Genomic DNA, 15701 nt, shown 5'->3' with positions numbered 1-15701 from the left:
GCAGGATCTCTTGTCGATCTTCTGTTTCTGGCTCGCTTCCTCTTCGCTCTTTCCTTTTTCTCTTTCCTCTGTAGATCCTTTCTGTTCTCAAGGGCCCCTGTTGGGTCGTTCATAAGTAATGAGCCTGTTGCTCTCTCCTTTCCCCCCTTGGATTCGCCATTGGGGTTCTTTCACCACTGAGCGACTATACAAGCTTCTCCTAAAGCCACGCGGCCGGCCCTTTAGGGTTGTTGGCAAGGCGTTGTGTTAATCACCTCAATCAAGCAAACTCTGTTGCGCTTTACTCGCGGCCGGCCTCGGATAGAGGTTGTAGGCTTAACGCTGTGTTCTGGTGCCCCTTCTGGGGGTGTTGATACAAAATAAAACAGACTTGTAACAAAACAGTTAGCATGAGAGAATATACTGATTATATTCTATAGTTATATATGTGTTGCTCTTACTACATGTAAATCCAGCCACCTACAATGCACACAGATTAATATTGTTATCAGAAACGTGTGTGATGCACTAGTACATGAAACGGTAAATTACACTGCACCATTCCCTCCTGTGATGGCTAGAATAGCCATTACACAAACAACCAAAATTTTTGAGACCAGCATAAATTAATGAATCGTCTTTTGCTGTTTACGTCTAAAATCCTTCAGCTCCTCCACCTCATCATCGAACATACACTGCTCATTTTCCAAATCAACTTCTTCTCTCTTCCTCTTAATACCCCTTTCTCCTTCAACAGAGCTTTCCTTGGTCCCCATATGTTTCAATCCCTTCACAATAGCGAATAGATAAATGACAAACACCAATGATTAGGATAAGCCTTAATGTAGCACCTATAATTCCACTACCAATAATGCTAAGTCAACTACCTACAGCAGAAAATCCCTTTCCAACTGCTGTCCAGACACCTGTAGTTTGTTTCTAATGCCTTCAATTCCGTCAACACTTCTGTGAGGGTCCTCTTTTTGTAAATATGTTTATTGATTTTATTTGCATATACAAAATCCTCCTCTCTTACAAGTCCAATAGAGAGGGGAAGTCAACCATGTGCTCCTCATGCTCAACAAATAAGATACACAGCAAAATATGCTACGGCCAAACTATCAGTATATAAAACACTGAGCATAGTTGGTAGGCATAAAAGAGAAATAAGGAGAAAAAACAACAATAATGATATTTTTTTAAAGCATAAACAATGTAAAAAACAACCATTCTAAACCGTGTATGCATGTGTGCTGAGGCGCAACAAGTGTGTTCATGGCGGATGTTCATCGAAACCCACTTCTAACTTCTCTAAGTATGCATACTAGAGGCTCAGTGCCCTGTGCACAGCTGACTCAGACACAGCCCTGCATAATTTCCCAAGAATCAGAGACAGGTTGTGAATTCGCAGGAGGCCCTTTGTTTTTCTAGAAATATAACCCATATCTAGACTAGATTCACATCAAAATGCTTTTGACCCGGTTACAAAATAACAGTCTAATTCATGGCAGGTGCAACCTATATAAAAAGGGCATTGAGGCAAGTTACAACGGTTTAGGTATTCAGGAAGAGTTGCTACTAAAACAGGTGTAACCTTCTCCTTATCAGAAGAGTCAGACATAAGTGAGTGGTGCTTTGTGAGAAAACTGAACCTTTGGGATTTGGAAATATGCAACATTTTTACATTAACTTCTGAAATCGTTTTTAAAAAGTGTCGATTTTGAGGGCACTTTTGTAAAAATCGCAGCATTTTTACAAAAGTGGCAATTTCGCGGGCACTTTTATAAAAATCGCTGCATTTTTACAAAAGTGCCGATTTCGCGGCAAACTGTGAAATGGCGAAATCCTGGAGGGTCTGATTGGCAGAGTTCAATATGTTCTCCCATCCCATTCTTCTGCAATGACTGAAAAATATCGGGATATGTGGTGCCGCCTTGGCATTGGTCTTTTCTATTGGACAGAAGTCAGTCAATTTGGATGACACCGTTCACATCTGACCCCATACCTTAAGATATGGCGTCCCTCATCGCTCTGCCCGGAGTCCTAAGCTAGTTAATGTGTACATGTCTCCTCTGGCAGCTCCGATATAATCGTACTGGCTTCAGGCTGTGTCCTACGCTGACAACACCCAAATCCTCCTTCCATGGGATAGTAACACTCCCAACGTACAGGAAAGACTTGAGACGTGTCTATCAGTGGTATTTCACTGGATGGGCCAGAGCAATCTTTAATGCAAGTCCAGTAAAAACAAAGTATTAGACTTCGGCATCCCCCCTCCATCCTGGGGTGGCACTTTCTGGCCCAGCTCCAGTCATTCTCCCCCAACCATGGTTTAAGATACACGTAACCGGGGGTAAAATTCGATAAATCACTGTCCTTTCGTCCACAGGTTGACAGTGTGGTAGGTGCATGTTTCAGCCTCATAAGATCTCCAAAAACGGTTTAATTCTTGCTTCTCTCTCACTGCTGGAAAACAGTTATCCATGCGCTTATAACATCACGGCTGGATTACGCCAATGCGCTGTATGGGGACATCACAGCATACCTACTCAAAAGACTTCAGTTAGTACAGAATGCCACTGCCTTACTTCGCCTCAACCTCCAGAAACAGGACTATGTTCAACTGCACCTGAAGGATTTGCACTGGTTACCAATCCATGAAAGAGTGCACTTCAAGGACCTGGTGTTGGCTCACAGAGCCTTCTATAAGGCAGGTCCTGACTATCTGACCAACAGATGCACATACTATCTACCAATGACTGTTGGCTGTTATGCCAAGAACCAGGAGAAAGAAATGGGGTGGCTCTACCCTCCCAGTCTTCGCCACCTCCAGCTGGAACGCCCTCCTGCTCCATCTATGAGCCACCAAAGATGAAAGTGCTTTTAAAAGGAGCCTTAAAACGTGGCTGTTCAAACTGGCCTTTCTTGATCAGTTTATCTGATCGCGGACATCGGACCTAAGCGTCACGATATTCATTGAGTAGCCACACGCTCTACAAAAATCAAATCATGATAGTAATAATATACTACACACTCTTGGTGGGGGATAGAGGTGGGTGGGCTGTAAAGTCCCAGGTCTGGCTGCATGCATGGATTATACTAAAAAAGATCCCCAACAAGAATATAAAGGGATGTTCCATTAAACCATAATTAGTTGTCATCAACCACCAGTCGTATCATGGTCTTGACACTGTAGCCATCTATGAAGAAAGAAGGACACTTGGTGTCCACCCTTCAATCATCTTTCAACAGGGTTGCCATAACAGTCAAGTATTTTGCTGAAAACTGTACAGCACCTCTCAGTAAATAAATGCTAGGAGTCTCCGGAGCAGAAATGCGTGGCAAGTCCGCCAAAAAGAACAAGAATTGGGTCCACCCTACGGTAATCTAGCATTTTATTACGGTTTCTAACTGAAAATAAAAATATATATGGATAGTTGTGGCACAGGCGAGACCTACTTTCCTGGGGGAAAATACCAGGAGTGGGGACATGTAAAACCTGGTAAAGTCTCATGGATATCAAGAAAGGGGGCGGAGAGCACATGATGAGACTAACCCCAACTTCACCCACTCCATCACCACAGAGGAAGCATGCAACGCACCCCTCTGGTAGACAAGGGTCTGCCATTCCCTGTATCAACACTCGGCCCGTAACTAATTAAGGAGAGTGGGAGGCCAGGAAGGGGAAATTCCGGAACTTTTACGCACACTCAGTTAAGGAAACCTTCACAACGCAACTTTTACAGATCGCAGTAGATTCTTTCAAATAATAGTATCCTCCTCAACCCTACACAGAGATGCGTGCCTTCTAGTAAACATCATACACAAGTAGGGGCGGGGGTGGCTGCATGCCGACGTGATAGGGCAGGAAAAACAGAGCTTCCGGCTGGCGAACACCCATCTGGAATGGTGAGGCAGCGATGAGGGCCCGCAGTGGGCCTGGTGAAGAGAAGAGGTAATGTCTGGGCCTTGAATGACCCCCGGACCTGCAGCTTAAAACGTGACTGTTACAAAGTGAGGCCTGGGTGGTGAGGTGGAGCAATTGTCATGGATTGGATGCCGTGAGACACTTAACTGAAGAGACTCCGTGTGGTGCAGTGGGACTCCCGGGGGCCAGTGAAGAAGTGTAGCAGGCCTGCGTGGAGGGCGAGAGCTGGCTGGAGACGGAGGGACTGGCTGGACCACACCGGCCCCCATGGTTTTGATAAAGGACGTACATATCAGCATAAAGGCCGAGCCTGGAATGCGCTGCCAGGGAGCCTGTGGTCTTTGGAGGCCCTGGGATTGCTGGATGGGATAGAAAGACTGACACCATTAACATCGCAAACTATCCAGGGGCCCCTCTACCACAACACCAGGAGAGAGAGGAACACCGTCTAGTTGCCTTGGGGCCCCGGTCTGAAGCTGTCACTCAAAATCACACACTGGTCCAGCTTTGGGAGTCATATTGGAACAATGGTTAGTGGGGGTTCTCCGTGTCTCTCATGTGGCAGGACCACTGATTTGGCAGCACAGGCTCCTGCCCTGAGACGCTTGTCTGGTTGTGCAACAGGAAAGAATGACACAGAGCGAGCCACAGGGACAAATCCCGCAGAACTGAGAGGGACAAGAGGGGCTGATACACTAACCAGACAGAGGAGTTGCAGCCTATGAACAAGAGAGGCGCCAAGATTACGAATACGGACGGAGCAGCTGAGAACCACACCCTGATTATAATGAGGAAAATGATTTGGCGGCACAATCAGAATACACCTAGACAGATGGCAATAGCAGGCTCGACATGAAAGGCACTGAGAGAAGTGCTACCTCCACCAGATGGTGATCAGGATCGCTTCACGCTCTGTGATACTATGCAGGCTATCACTGCATCTCTTGAGGCATTAGAAACAAAGATTGATGCAATAGGGACAGGTCTGAGCCTCTTAAAAGAGGACTACCAATGCATTACAGAATGGGTCCTGATTGCCGAGCGCACGCTGGTGGAGGTGACACCAGCGGTCTCCCCATTGAGTAATAGACTGACCACTATGGAAGATCAAGTCAGAATGCTGGAGCTGCGAGCTGAGGACACCGAAAATAAATCAAGATGTAGTAATGTACAAACTATTGGCCTGCCAGAACACACTGAGGGTGCTAGTATGATAGACTACTTGGAAAGATGGCTGAAAAAGTGGCACCAAAGGGGCTCTCCTCATTTTACGCCCTAGAGAGAGCACATAGCCAGACTCCTCTATTACAGGGATCGTGATCATATATTAATGCAGGCCAGGCGGAGGGCGAGCCTTAAAGTATATACCAGTAAATACTGATGTGGCGACTGAAACCGGAAGCCCTAGACGACCAGTTTTTTAAGGATACTAAAGCGACACCCCTGAGAAAATACATATTGAAAATTTGGGCTCGACCTCGAGTCCAGAGGGGGAATGGGATGCATTTAAAGCGACGATCAGGGGTAGGTACATTGTGGAGTCAGTGAGAATCTGGAGGACTCTACTGATGGAGACAAAACAGACACTGAAAAGCGCAGACCTGGACACCCAGAAGAGTAGGGGACATTGCTGGAAGCAAAGGAAAAAGTAGCAGGAGAGCTCAAGAGATTGACGTGCTTTGACTATACAAATTATATGTTACGAGCGCATGCAGAGTGAGACCGCATAGGCGCACTATTAGCATGGCTTGCTAATCCAGTGAAGTGGGGTTCATTAATATTAGAACTTCAGGGAGAAAATGGCAACATCTTGTTCTGTCAAGCCGATATTAACCTTGCATCCATAAACGGGGAAAAATAGGGCGTTTTGAACAAGATGGAATTTGTGCCGAAATGCTGGGGGGAGGCATGGGGGGAGTGCGGATCGAAGATGATATGAGTTAACAATGTAGTCTTTCTAGAGCCCATAGCCTTGCCTGTTGTGACCCTGGAGGAGGTGGACGCTCTGGGAGGAGACCTCACACTCTGAGATTAAAGCTGCCATCCATGGCTACAAATAAGATCCATAGCATGGACAGGCTGCAGGTGGAATTTTATTCCACTTATGTGGAGGAGCTAGGTCCCCCCTTGGTGGATTTGTATAAAGCAGTTGGAGACTCTGCGACCACATGAGAAGCCCTGATTGTGCCCCTAACTGCTAACCACCAGACGGTCTATAGGCGGTTGTCAATGCTAAATCTAGACTATAAAATCCTACGCAGAGTGCCGACCAGCCGACCTTTGCTACACATGCCCACACTCATACACCGGGATCAGGTGGGGTTAATCCCCTGTTGTAATACCGCCCTTAACAGGAGACTGCTTCGGGTTTTGGAGTCCGACACATACGACAAAGAGGTGTACGTGATGTTTGCGATCGACATAGAGAAGGCGTTTGATTGAATAGAATGGCCTTACCTTTATGGTATAATGCAACCATTGGTCTGGGCCCGAGATTTGTTGCGTGGACCTGCTTATTACATGCAGAATTTTTGGCCAGGGGGGCGAACATGTGCTAGAATATCGGAGAGATGCACAGTAGGACATGGCATCAGGCATGGGTGCCCACAGTCACCCTTACTGTATGCCCTGGCCATGAAGCCCTTAGCCTTTGATGCCAGGGCAGTAACCATGTATCAGGGTTTAGCACCATATTGCGCTTCATGCAGATGATCTCTTGCTTTTCCTCTGAGATGTGGGGAGGAGGGGCGGGGGGATTTCAGAGGAGAGAAAAGGCTCCTGACACGATTAGGGAGGATCTCCGGCTTACAAATTAATTGGCAAAAGTACTGTCTGTCTCCAACACAAGCCCAACACAGATATTCCAGTAGGATTGGGGGGTCCGACATGGGACTCTCAGTGTTTGGCATACCTCAATCGATCGGGGAATTGTAAGCGCACTACTCACCCATGAGGGCCTCAAGGCGCTGAGGGGGAGGGTTCCGCAGATCTGTTTAGCTGAAGAGCCAGGCCTTGGGGTCTTCCTGAAGGTGTTCAGGGAGGGCCGCGTCTGATGTCTGCCGGTAGTTCGTTCCAGGTCTTGGCTGCCTTGTGAGAGACGGATCTTCTGCCTGCTTTGGCTCTGTGGATGCACAGGGTTTCAGCCAGTGCGAGGTTGGTAGATCGGAGGTTTCTTTTGGGTACGTGGAAGTGGATTCTGTCATTGAGATATTTGGGTCCGTTGCTGTGTAGCCATTTGTAGGCGTGAGTGAGGAATTTGAAAGTGACTCTTTCCTCCACGGGGAGCTAGTGGAGACTTTGTATGTTTTGACTGATGTGTTCGTTTCGGGGGATGCCGAGGACGAGTCTAGCGGCGGTGTTCTGTATTGTATGGAGTTTGCGGAATAGGGACTTGTTGATCCCAGCGTAGAGTGCGTTTCCATAGTCCAGTTTGCTGGTGATGCGTGCGTGGGAGACTGTCTTCATTGACTCAGAGGGGATCCACTTGAAGGTCTTGCGGAGGGTGTTGAAGCAGCTGGAGGTGACGGCGTTGACCTGTCGGTTCATGGTGAGGGATGAGTCGAGTATGATGCCGAGGTTCTTGGCGTGGCCTGAGGGGGTAGGTGGGCTTCCGAGGGCGGTCGGCCACCAGGTGCTATCCCATGCAGAAGGGGTGGTACTGAGGACGAGGATTTCTGCCTTCTCTACGTTGAGCTTCAGTCAGCTGTTGGTCATCCAGACCGCGACGTCTTGTATTGCTTTCTGGAAGTTGAGTTTGGCAGTGGTGGGGTCTTTGTTGAAGGAGAGGATGAGCTGGGTGCTGTTGGCGTAGGATACGATGTTGAGGCCGTATTGTCTGACAATGGAGGCAAGGGGGGCCAAGTAGATGTTGAAGAGAGTGGGGCTCAGTGATGAACCCTGTGGGACTCAGCAGGTGATTTTCATGGGGTCGGAGAGGAAGGGTGGGAGTCTGATTCTTTGGCTTCTTCTGGTGAGGAATGATCGGATCCAGTCCAGGGCTGTCCCTTGTATGCCTGCATCGTGTAGTCTGGCGCCTAGTGTGCGGCGGGAGACGGTGTCGAAGGCCGCTGATCGGTCGAGTAGAATGAGGGTTGCAGAGTGGCCTTGGTCCAGGAGGGTGTGGATGCTGTCTGTGGCGGCGAGTAGGGTGGTCTCTGTGCTGTGGTTGCTTCGGAATCTGGGTTGGGACGGGTTGAGGACGGCGTTCTTTTCAATGAATTGTGTCAGCTTCCGGTTAACTGTTTTCCCTACAACTTTGGTTGTGAAGGGGAGGAGCGAGATGGGCCAATAGTTCTTGAGGTAGGTGGAGTCAGCTGTGGGGTTCTTGAGCAGGAGTCTGACTTCTGCGCGCTTCCAATCATCTGGGAAGGTGCCTGTTTTGAAGGTGGTGTTGATGGTGCGTTGTAGTTTGGGTGTGATGGGGGACGTGGCTCTGTGATAGATGTGAAGGGTGCAGGGGTCAGTGGGTGGCCCCCCCGCGTGGATGCTTTTCATGGTCGAGGCGGTGTCTTCGTCCGTGATCGGTGAACAGTTGGAGATGGTGGGCTGGCTGGTGTTTCTGGGGGGCGGGGGCCATTTGTGGCACCTGGTGGATGGTCAATAAGGTGGTCGTAGAGGTTTTTGATCTTGAGGTGGAAATAGGTTCCAAGCTTGTTGCAGAGGGATGGGGTGATGTCTGTGGCTTCGCTGCCTGGGTTGGTTAATTCTTGAATTACACTGAAAAGTTCCTTGGAGTTGGTGGAGTTGGCCAGGATTTTGTTGTGGCTGAAGTTCCTCTTGGTGGCTCTGATCTGGTTGTGGTAGTCTGTCATGGCATCCTTGTAGGTGGTTAGGTTTTCGGTTGTCTTGGCATTTCTCCAGTTCTTCTCCAGGTGTCTGCCGGTACGTCTGGTTTCTTGGAGAGATTGGTGAACCAGGCGGCTTTCCTGGGGCGTTGTCTGTCGGAGTTGCGTAGCAGGCAAGCTCGTCTGCACAGTCGGAAATCCAGGTGTGGAGTTCTCTGACTGCGTCGTTTGCGTCGGGTGCCCAGGTGTGGTTGTCTTGGGTGAGGGTGGAGTGAAGTTGCTCGTCAGTAACCTTGCTCCAGTTTCTTCGTGGTGGGCGTGGGGCTGGTTTGGGTGCCTGGGGTTTGTTGATGGCAAAGTGTACGCAGTGGTGGTCGGTCCATGGCGGCTGCGTTGTGTGGCTGAATTGGACGCTGTTTCCTGCCATGAAGGTGGGGTCGAAGGTGTGTCCTGATCTGTGGGTCACTGTGTTGATGAGTTGTTTAAGTCTGATGCTGGCGAGGTTGTCACGAAGGAAGTGGAGTTGGGGACACTGGGGTTGTCGAGGTGGAAGTCCAGGTCTCCAATGAGTATGTAGTTTGTTGAGGCAATGGCGTAGGGTGCGATGAAGTTGGTGATGGTGGTGGCAAAGGGTGTTCGGGGGTCGGGGGGTCTGTAGACGAGGGTTCCTCGGAGTGTGGCCTTGGGGGTGACCTGAATCTGGAAGTGCAGGTGTTCGGCGGAGGGGAAGGTTTCACTGAAGGTGGTGAGGCGGAGGGTACTCTTGTGGGCGATGGCAAGGACCCCTCCTGGTGGTTGGGCGGTCTTTCTTCTGGATTTTGTATCTGTCTGGGATGGCGGTGCTGATGTCGGGGTCGGAGGATGTGTTGGTCCAGGGCTTTGGGCAGAAGGTGATGTCAGGCGAGAGGAAGTTGAGTAGGTTCCAGATTTCCATGGCGTGTTTGTGTACCGAGCGTACGTTGAGGAGGAAGCATTTTAGGGTGTCGCCGGTGCTTACGTCGGCGGTGTTGGAGGCCGTGGTGGTTGTGAGGGTCTGGAGGCATTGGAGGCAGGAGAACTGGCCGTGAGTCGTGTTTGGCGAGGCCTGTTTGCATTCTCTAAGTCTTCCAGGGTTTAGTGCAAGGAGGATGGTGGTGTCGTAGCAATAAGTAATGGGAGGTCAAGGGTTACTGGCGCTGGCTGCGTTCAGCAATGAAGATTCATTATGACCCAGCAGATCTCCTAGAGGGTAAAGTAGGGAAGGCTGTCCTTGGAGTTGGATCAAGCACAGAGTTCTGGTCCAACCTTCCCACCCTTCCCGTATCTGTGGCGAGGAGGGTTGCTTTATTTAAAATGATAGCCCTGTGCTGATTATTATTATTTTTTTTTGTGTCCTCGTATGCCACCTAGGTTCTGATTGTGCAACCTGTCGATATACAAGCACCATGCTGCCTCAGATCTTTCGACTGGGGGGGGGGGGAGTGTGGAAATGGAACGGGGAATTCATCCCTCAGCAGTAGTGCATAGACCAGCTTTGCAGAGACAGAAAACCATATGGAAGTCTTAGGAGTGCAGCCAAAATGCTAGAATAGCATCAATGTTCGGCTATGCCCAATGATGGGATTGATGGCTTAATCATTGGACCTGGGGGGAAAAAACAACAACAAAAACACCCCAGGTTCTCAATGGTCCCACCTCAGGAGATGCCAGAATGATCTTTTGCCCTGTGCTGATTATTATATTTTTTTGTGGTCCTACCGGTGTAGATTCCACAGAGCTTTTTTCAGGACCTCATCTCGTTATCTACAGGCTTTATTTGGGGGTCAGGCAGCCGAAGTGTGGCATTAACTACGAAGCAACGACAGACAGAAGAGGAGAGGCTTGGCCATCCCGGACTTCGAGATCTACTCTTTGGCAGCGCAATTGCAGTGTCTCATGCAATGGGAGGCAGGTAGAGTTACAAGGAGGGGCAACTTGAGCCCAGCTGTCCTGGACCTTTGCCGCTAATCGCAAGTTTTACTGCGCCTACACACTCCAAGTGCTGGTGACAGTACTGAATTTTGAGTGCTGTGTAAGAGCTGGACCAGGAGCCTACAGAAGACAAAAGTGTGACAGCAGTACACCCCGGGCATCCCAATGGAGTTCCTGACAGAACTACCACACAAAGGGGATTGACAAGGACTGATGGAGTGGGTGACAGCAGATGCAGCGACGATAAGGGCCCTGTTAGAGGCTGAACTCATGCTTCCCGTTGCAGATTTCTGAGAGCGATATAACTTCCAGCAGGGACACTTCCTTCTGCATAGAGCGCTTACGCTGACGGTCTGTAAACATTAGCAGGTAGGACTGGCAGAGCCACCTCATACAGTTGAATGCAAGTATATAGTCCCATCTTCATGCGCTTTTGGGGCAATCACCTGCCTATATAGGAGACTGAGGGGAGATCTGCCTCTTGACCGCCTACGGTCACTTTGGGAGGAGGACCTTGGGATTCCCCTGGAGGAGAAAGACTGTACCTGCAAGTTCAAAGTATCTAGAAATGTCAGATTCAGAATTATTCATTTTTACGTATTACACAGGAAGTACTTGATACCAGGGAGGATAAAGAGACATTTTGCAGTGAATGAGGCAAAATGCCCCCATTGTGGGCAACTAGGGGCTGAGCTCCTCCACATTTTTTAGTGCTGCCCTGAACTGACAGCTTATTGGGGGACTGTCACGGGCACCTTAGCTGAGGAGCTGAGGTCACTAGAGGTCCCCTGTATACCTAGCTACTGCCCACTGCATTTGTTCCCGCACACTGTTAAGACTAAGGTCACAAGTAAATTTCAGTATTTGGCACTACTTTCTGCAAAGCGAGAAACAGCCAGGAATTAGAAAGCTCAGAGGGGACCCAGAATTGAGATGTGGAAGAAGGAGCCTACAAGGTGTGCGGATTATGAGGGGGCAGTCCGAATGCGGTAGGCCAGGAGGGGTCAAAGCTCAATAGAGGCAGCCAGGGCATAGACAGCACTGGTAGAAGCGATGTGGCAATCCATCTTCCTGGGAGGGGAGATCAAACACCCCCTGACTACATCCACGAGGGGCAGGGACCCAGACTTAAAACACCTTGAGAAGTTGGAAGTGGTTGCTACCTGCTGGTACAAGACCTCAAAGTCACAGACCGACCCCCAAAGCTCATGGCATGCCAAATTCTATCGAGTTCCAGTAGAGAATTGCCTGAATTATTAATCAGGGCCAACACTTAAAAGAGACAAGGCATGCCTATAGGTGTGGGGGTGGGAGAGGGGGGTTGGACTAATAGTTTATGTACGGTAGGGCCCATGATCATCAGCTTGTAATATGATGTGGCTTGATCCTATAACTCCCACCTCAGCTTCTATTGTTTCGCTCGGTTAATTTACAGCTGTGAGCTACACGTCAACACTTAAAGCTTTAATAAACGGGGGAGGGGGGATATTAGCAATTGCCCCAGATCATGTAAAATGTAGATTAATGAACGGATTGTGAATGTATTAGGTGGCTTGTTTTAACTACCAAATCGAAGAAATTTTGTTAAAAGAAACAAACACAAGTAGCACATACAGAAAGCTCACAGAGAGCTAGTCCATTTGGGGACAACATTTAGATTTTCAAGAAAGTTGAAAGAAAATGCAGGGTGGAACAGCTGTCCAAACAATGTTGGTATTTTCACTAGAACGGCAATAAAGGAAATGTTGCAGGAAGCTATGAAAAAAATCTCTAGGTTTGTCATCATCATGATTAGGCATAAGAACAGGCCACATACACTTATCTAACCCACCAAATGCAGTTCTATTTAGTCATACAAAGAAGGCCACGTAATTTATTTTTTTCACTTACGGTAATATAGCAACAGCAGCAGATCCAGCTGGCATGCCACTACTCTCACCACCAAGGCTCTGGCACAGCTGATGTACAGTTGCTTTCGCCATACCATAGGCAATCATACCTAATGAAAAACAATATAAACAGCATATTTAATTCCATTTGTTGCAGCGTTCTATAACTCCTTAGACTATAAAGACTTCAGAACCCAAACAACATTATGCAATACAATTGCTTTATTTATATTACAATGCTGTTGTTACCAAGCAAGCTTATAGGTCATATAACTTTTATGTAATGGTATTAAATTAATTATATGAATTTTGCCAGTTATGGTTATCAACACACACAACATACGTGAGGCCCTGTGTCCAACTGGACTTGGATCCCCAATCCCGCTGCGCACGGCAAAAGGTGATGGGGACAGGGCCTGGCCTGCATAGATGCGCATGGGTAGATTCATAGTCCTTGAAATCTGGCTAGACATGTTTTTCCTCAGATTCACCAATCTAAAACAGAATTCACAAATCTGATGTAAGCTTCACACCCTGAAGCTTGCCTCAGGCTCACTATTAAGATTTCTGATTTGGAAATCCCCAACACCCAAAATGGCAGCCATGGACCGAGGTACCATAACCGGTAACACAGTCCCTGCAAGCTGTTTTAGGTGTTTGGTCTAGGGCTTGAAGAGCCCTCCATTGTAACAGCACATTACCTTGCATCACAGCAGGAGTTTGCTTTATAAAAAGAAGACTAATTCCTAAGTTAAACATTTGCTGGGTTCAAACTGCAAGGCTTATCTGGCCCAGGCTTCATCAAAATCGACCTAAAAGTGCACCTAGGTCTTGCAATGATTCACTTTCATTGACATACTGTGTATTCTTTTAACTTTTTGCCTCAAAACAAAAAGGTGTCTCTGCTTCCTTTAATAAAATTCTGGGGTTTTTGGGGAAGGAGAGGCGGGGGGGAGGAGGGGAGGGGGCAGGCGTAAAGACAGTTGCTTACAAAATAGTGTTTTATTTTTCTAAATTGATTGGGTATTTTTTTATTGAATTGATTTGTGAGTTTAATGGGCGTTGTTTTTGATTGGTATTAACTAACATTTCTCCGAAATAAAGCTTGCTACTTGTGCAATAGCCAACAGAGCTTGTGTAAGGTTTTCTCGGCAAACTGTTTCGAGCAGATCAGATATTACACTATCAAATTAATAATCCAAAATCTCACTATTGTATGTAGGTATTGCCAATAATAAGGTTTAAAAGTAATATGCATATTAAGCTCTGTGTACAAAGGTGGGGAAAAGCCTGTTTTAGTCAGATCAATTACCTGAAAAAGAAGTTCTAGGTCTTACTTTGGATGGCAAAATGTAGAAATGAATACTTTAAGGCTGTCAATAAAAATCTTGACTTCAATAACTTGAATAATTAGTTACCTAATATTGCCCTACTCTTCTAATTCCAGGTTATTTTGAGGCAAATGTCACGTCAATATTTTAGTATGTTTTTATAGTTGCATGTCAATCAAAGTTTGAGCATTTTTAACTGATTGGTGTTATTCTCTACCACCATTTCTTCATCAATTGCTGCCCACTAGCTATAGGACTCAGTAACTGATCTACTGCACCTTTTCAATCTTTCTCCTTCTAGTACAGAAATAACTGGCAAACCATGTTCCCTCCAACTACTACACTTGTCCTTCTGATCATGCTGCTTACTGGAGCAACTAGCCTCTCATGGTCTCTCAAAACTCAGGACTAACCAACATATTTACCTCGACCACCAGTGCTTGTTCTCCTCCTGAGGCGCGTAAGCGTTGCAGTATGTTGCGCCACAAAATAATACTTAATTCCCTAGCCTCAGCATACAAGATACATGACAGTTACTCACAAGTAACTCTTCAATGACACTGCAATATTGCCTAAAATACACTAGATTTATCCGTAACAAAACAACTTGCATCGCCGACTGCTTTAATTCTCAAAACCCTCTTTCCATTTTATCATTTCAGAAAAATGATTGAACAAAAAGTCACTGTCACTTGAACATCTATCCCCATTGATAATGCTACTTGCATTCACTCATTCAATGCCTGTTGCAGTGTGAGGCCAGTGCAACCCTGTTCAAACTCATGTAGAATACCATTTGCTAGCATTCAATCTCATATTCACTGAAAAGGTCACCCAATCCTCAGCCCCCTCCTCCTATAATCAATCCACAGGATCATCAACATCCTACACTTATTACTAAAAAATAATCAAAGGAATCCCTCCCGTCGCGATAATCAACTACCTACAGCCAATACATAAGATTCTGATTCATGTGTTAGCTAGCTCATCCTTCCACACCTTCAATTGTATGTTTTCAATGACTTTCAGCTGCACACACACGCACACACCCACCCCCCTCCACAGTCCACCACAATCCCCCACTCCCCACCCCCTCCCCCCCACCACCACCATCACCACCACCACCACCACCCCTCTTTTCATACCTATGGCTCTTCCTCTAAGCACTCCTATCAAAGATTCTATGCCTATAAAAAGGCTTTTCTGGTACTTCTACCTCACCTTGTGATTCAGCCAAAGTGCTCTGCAGAAAATATCCTGCACTGTCAACTCCTTACTCTTTTCCGGCTCTACCACCAACCGAAGTAATCTAATCTTCTAATTTTTCTGCTTTTCTAAAATAGCCATCAATATTAACTCACAACGCACGCTTTCGACGACTCACCTCCACTCCTAAGCACACCACACCAAAACCACCCTTTCAGCCCCAATTGTCTCCTTCTCCTAGACCTCACCAGCAGGACCGATTGTCCTACTTGGAGCAACTAATCTAGCCTGTGCCTCACCCGATCCCTACTCTCTAGCTTCAAAAAAGAATATTACAAAAAGATTGTTGATGCCCCATAATGATAAAACAACTTACCTCACCTCCATACTAACCATCTTCCTGAAAAAAAATGTGAACTGTTATCCACTGCAATCTGCTACCATCCACAAACTTCACTCCACTGAGACATCATTGAACCATTTCCAACTTTACCACCTCTGCTGCTACTGATCACCTTCCTTCAATATAATTTTATCCTCCTTAGTATCCTTGCAGCTTTAAATAGTCAGTTGCACTATTTCTTCCATTTCATAGTGCTCTTCGTTCTCCTACTATATGTATGACGAGGACATG

General features: G+C 47.1%; 1 protein-coding gene across 1 annotated transcript in view; it reads right to left on the bottom strand.

The window, feature by feature from the left end:
• Positions 1–15701, bottom strand: part of QDPR (quinoid dihydropteridine reductase) — a 106096-nt gene that overhangs the window by 24572 nt on the left and 65823 nt on the right. The window contains exon 5 of the mRNA XM_078678428.1: positions 12532–12640. Within this exon, the coding sequence (XP_078534554.1) occupies positions 12532–12640 (109 nt within the window). The remainder of the gene's footprint in view (positions 1–12531; positions 12641–15701) is intronic.

This window comes from Lissotriton helveticus, chromosome 2_2 (genome assembly GCF_964261635.1).
Source record: "Lissotriton helveticus chromosome 2_2, aLisHel1.1, whole genome shotgun sequence".
Lineage (NCBI taxonomy): Eukaryota > Metazoa > Chordata > Amphibia > Caudata > Salamandridae > Lissotriton > Lissotriton helveticus.
Note: the sequence above shows the minus strand (reverse complement) of the source record. Positions and strands in the feature narration are given on the sequence as shown.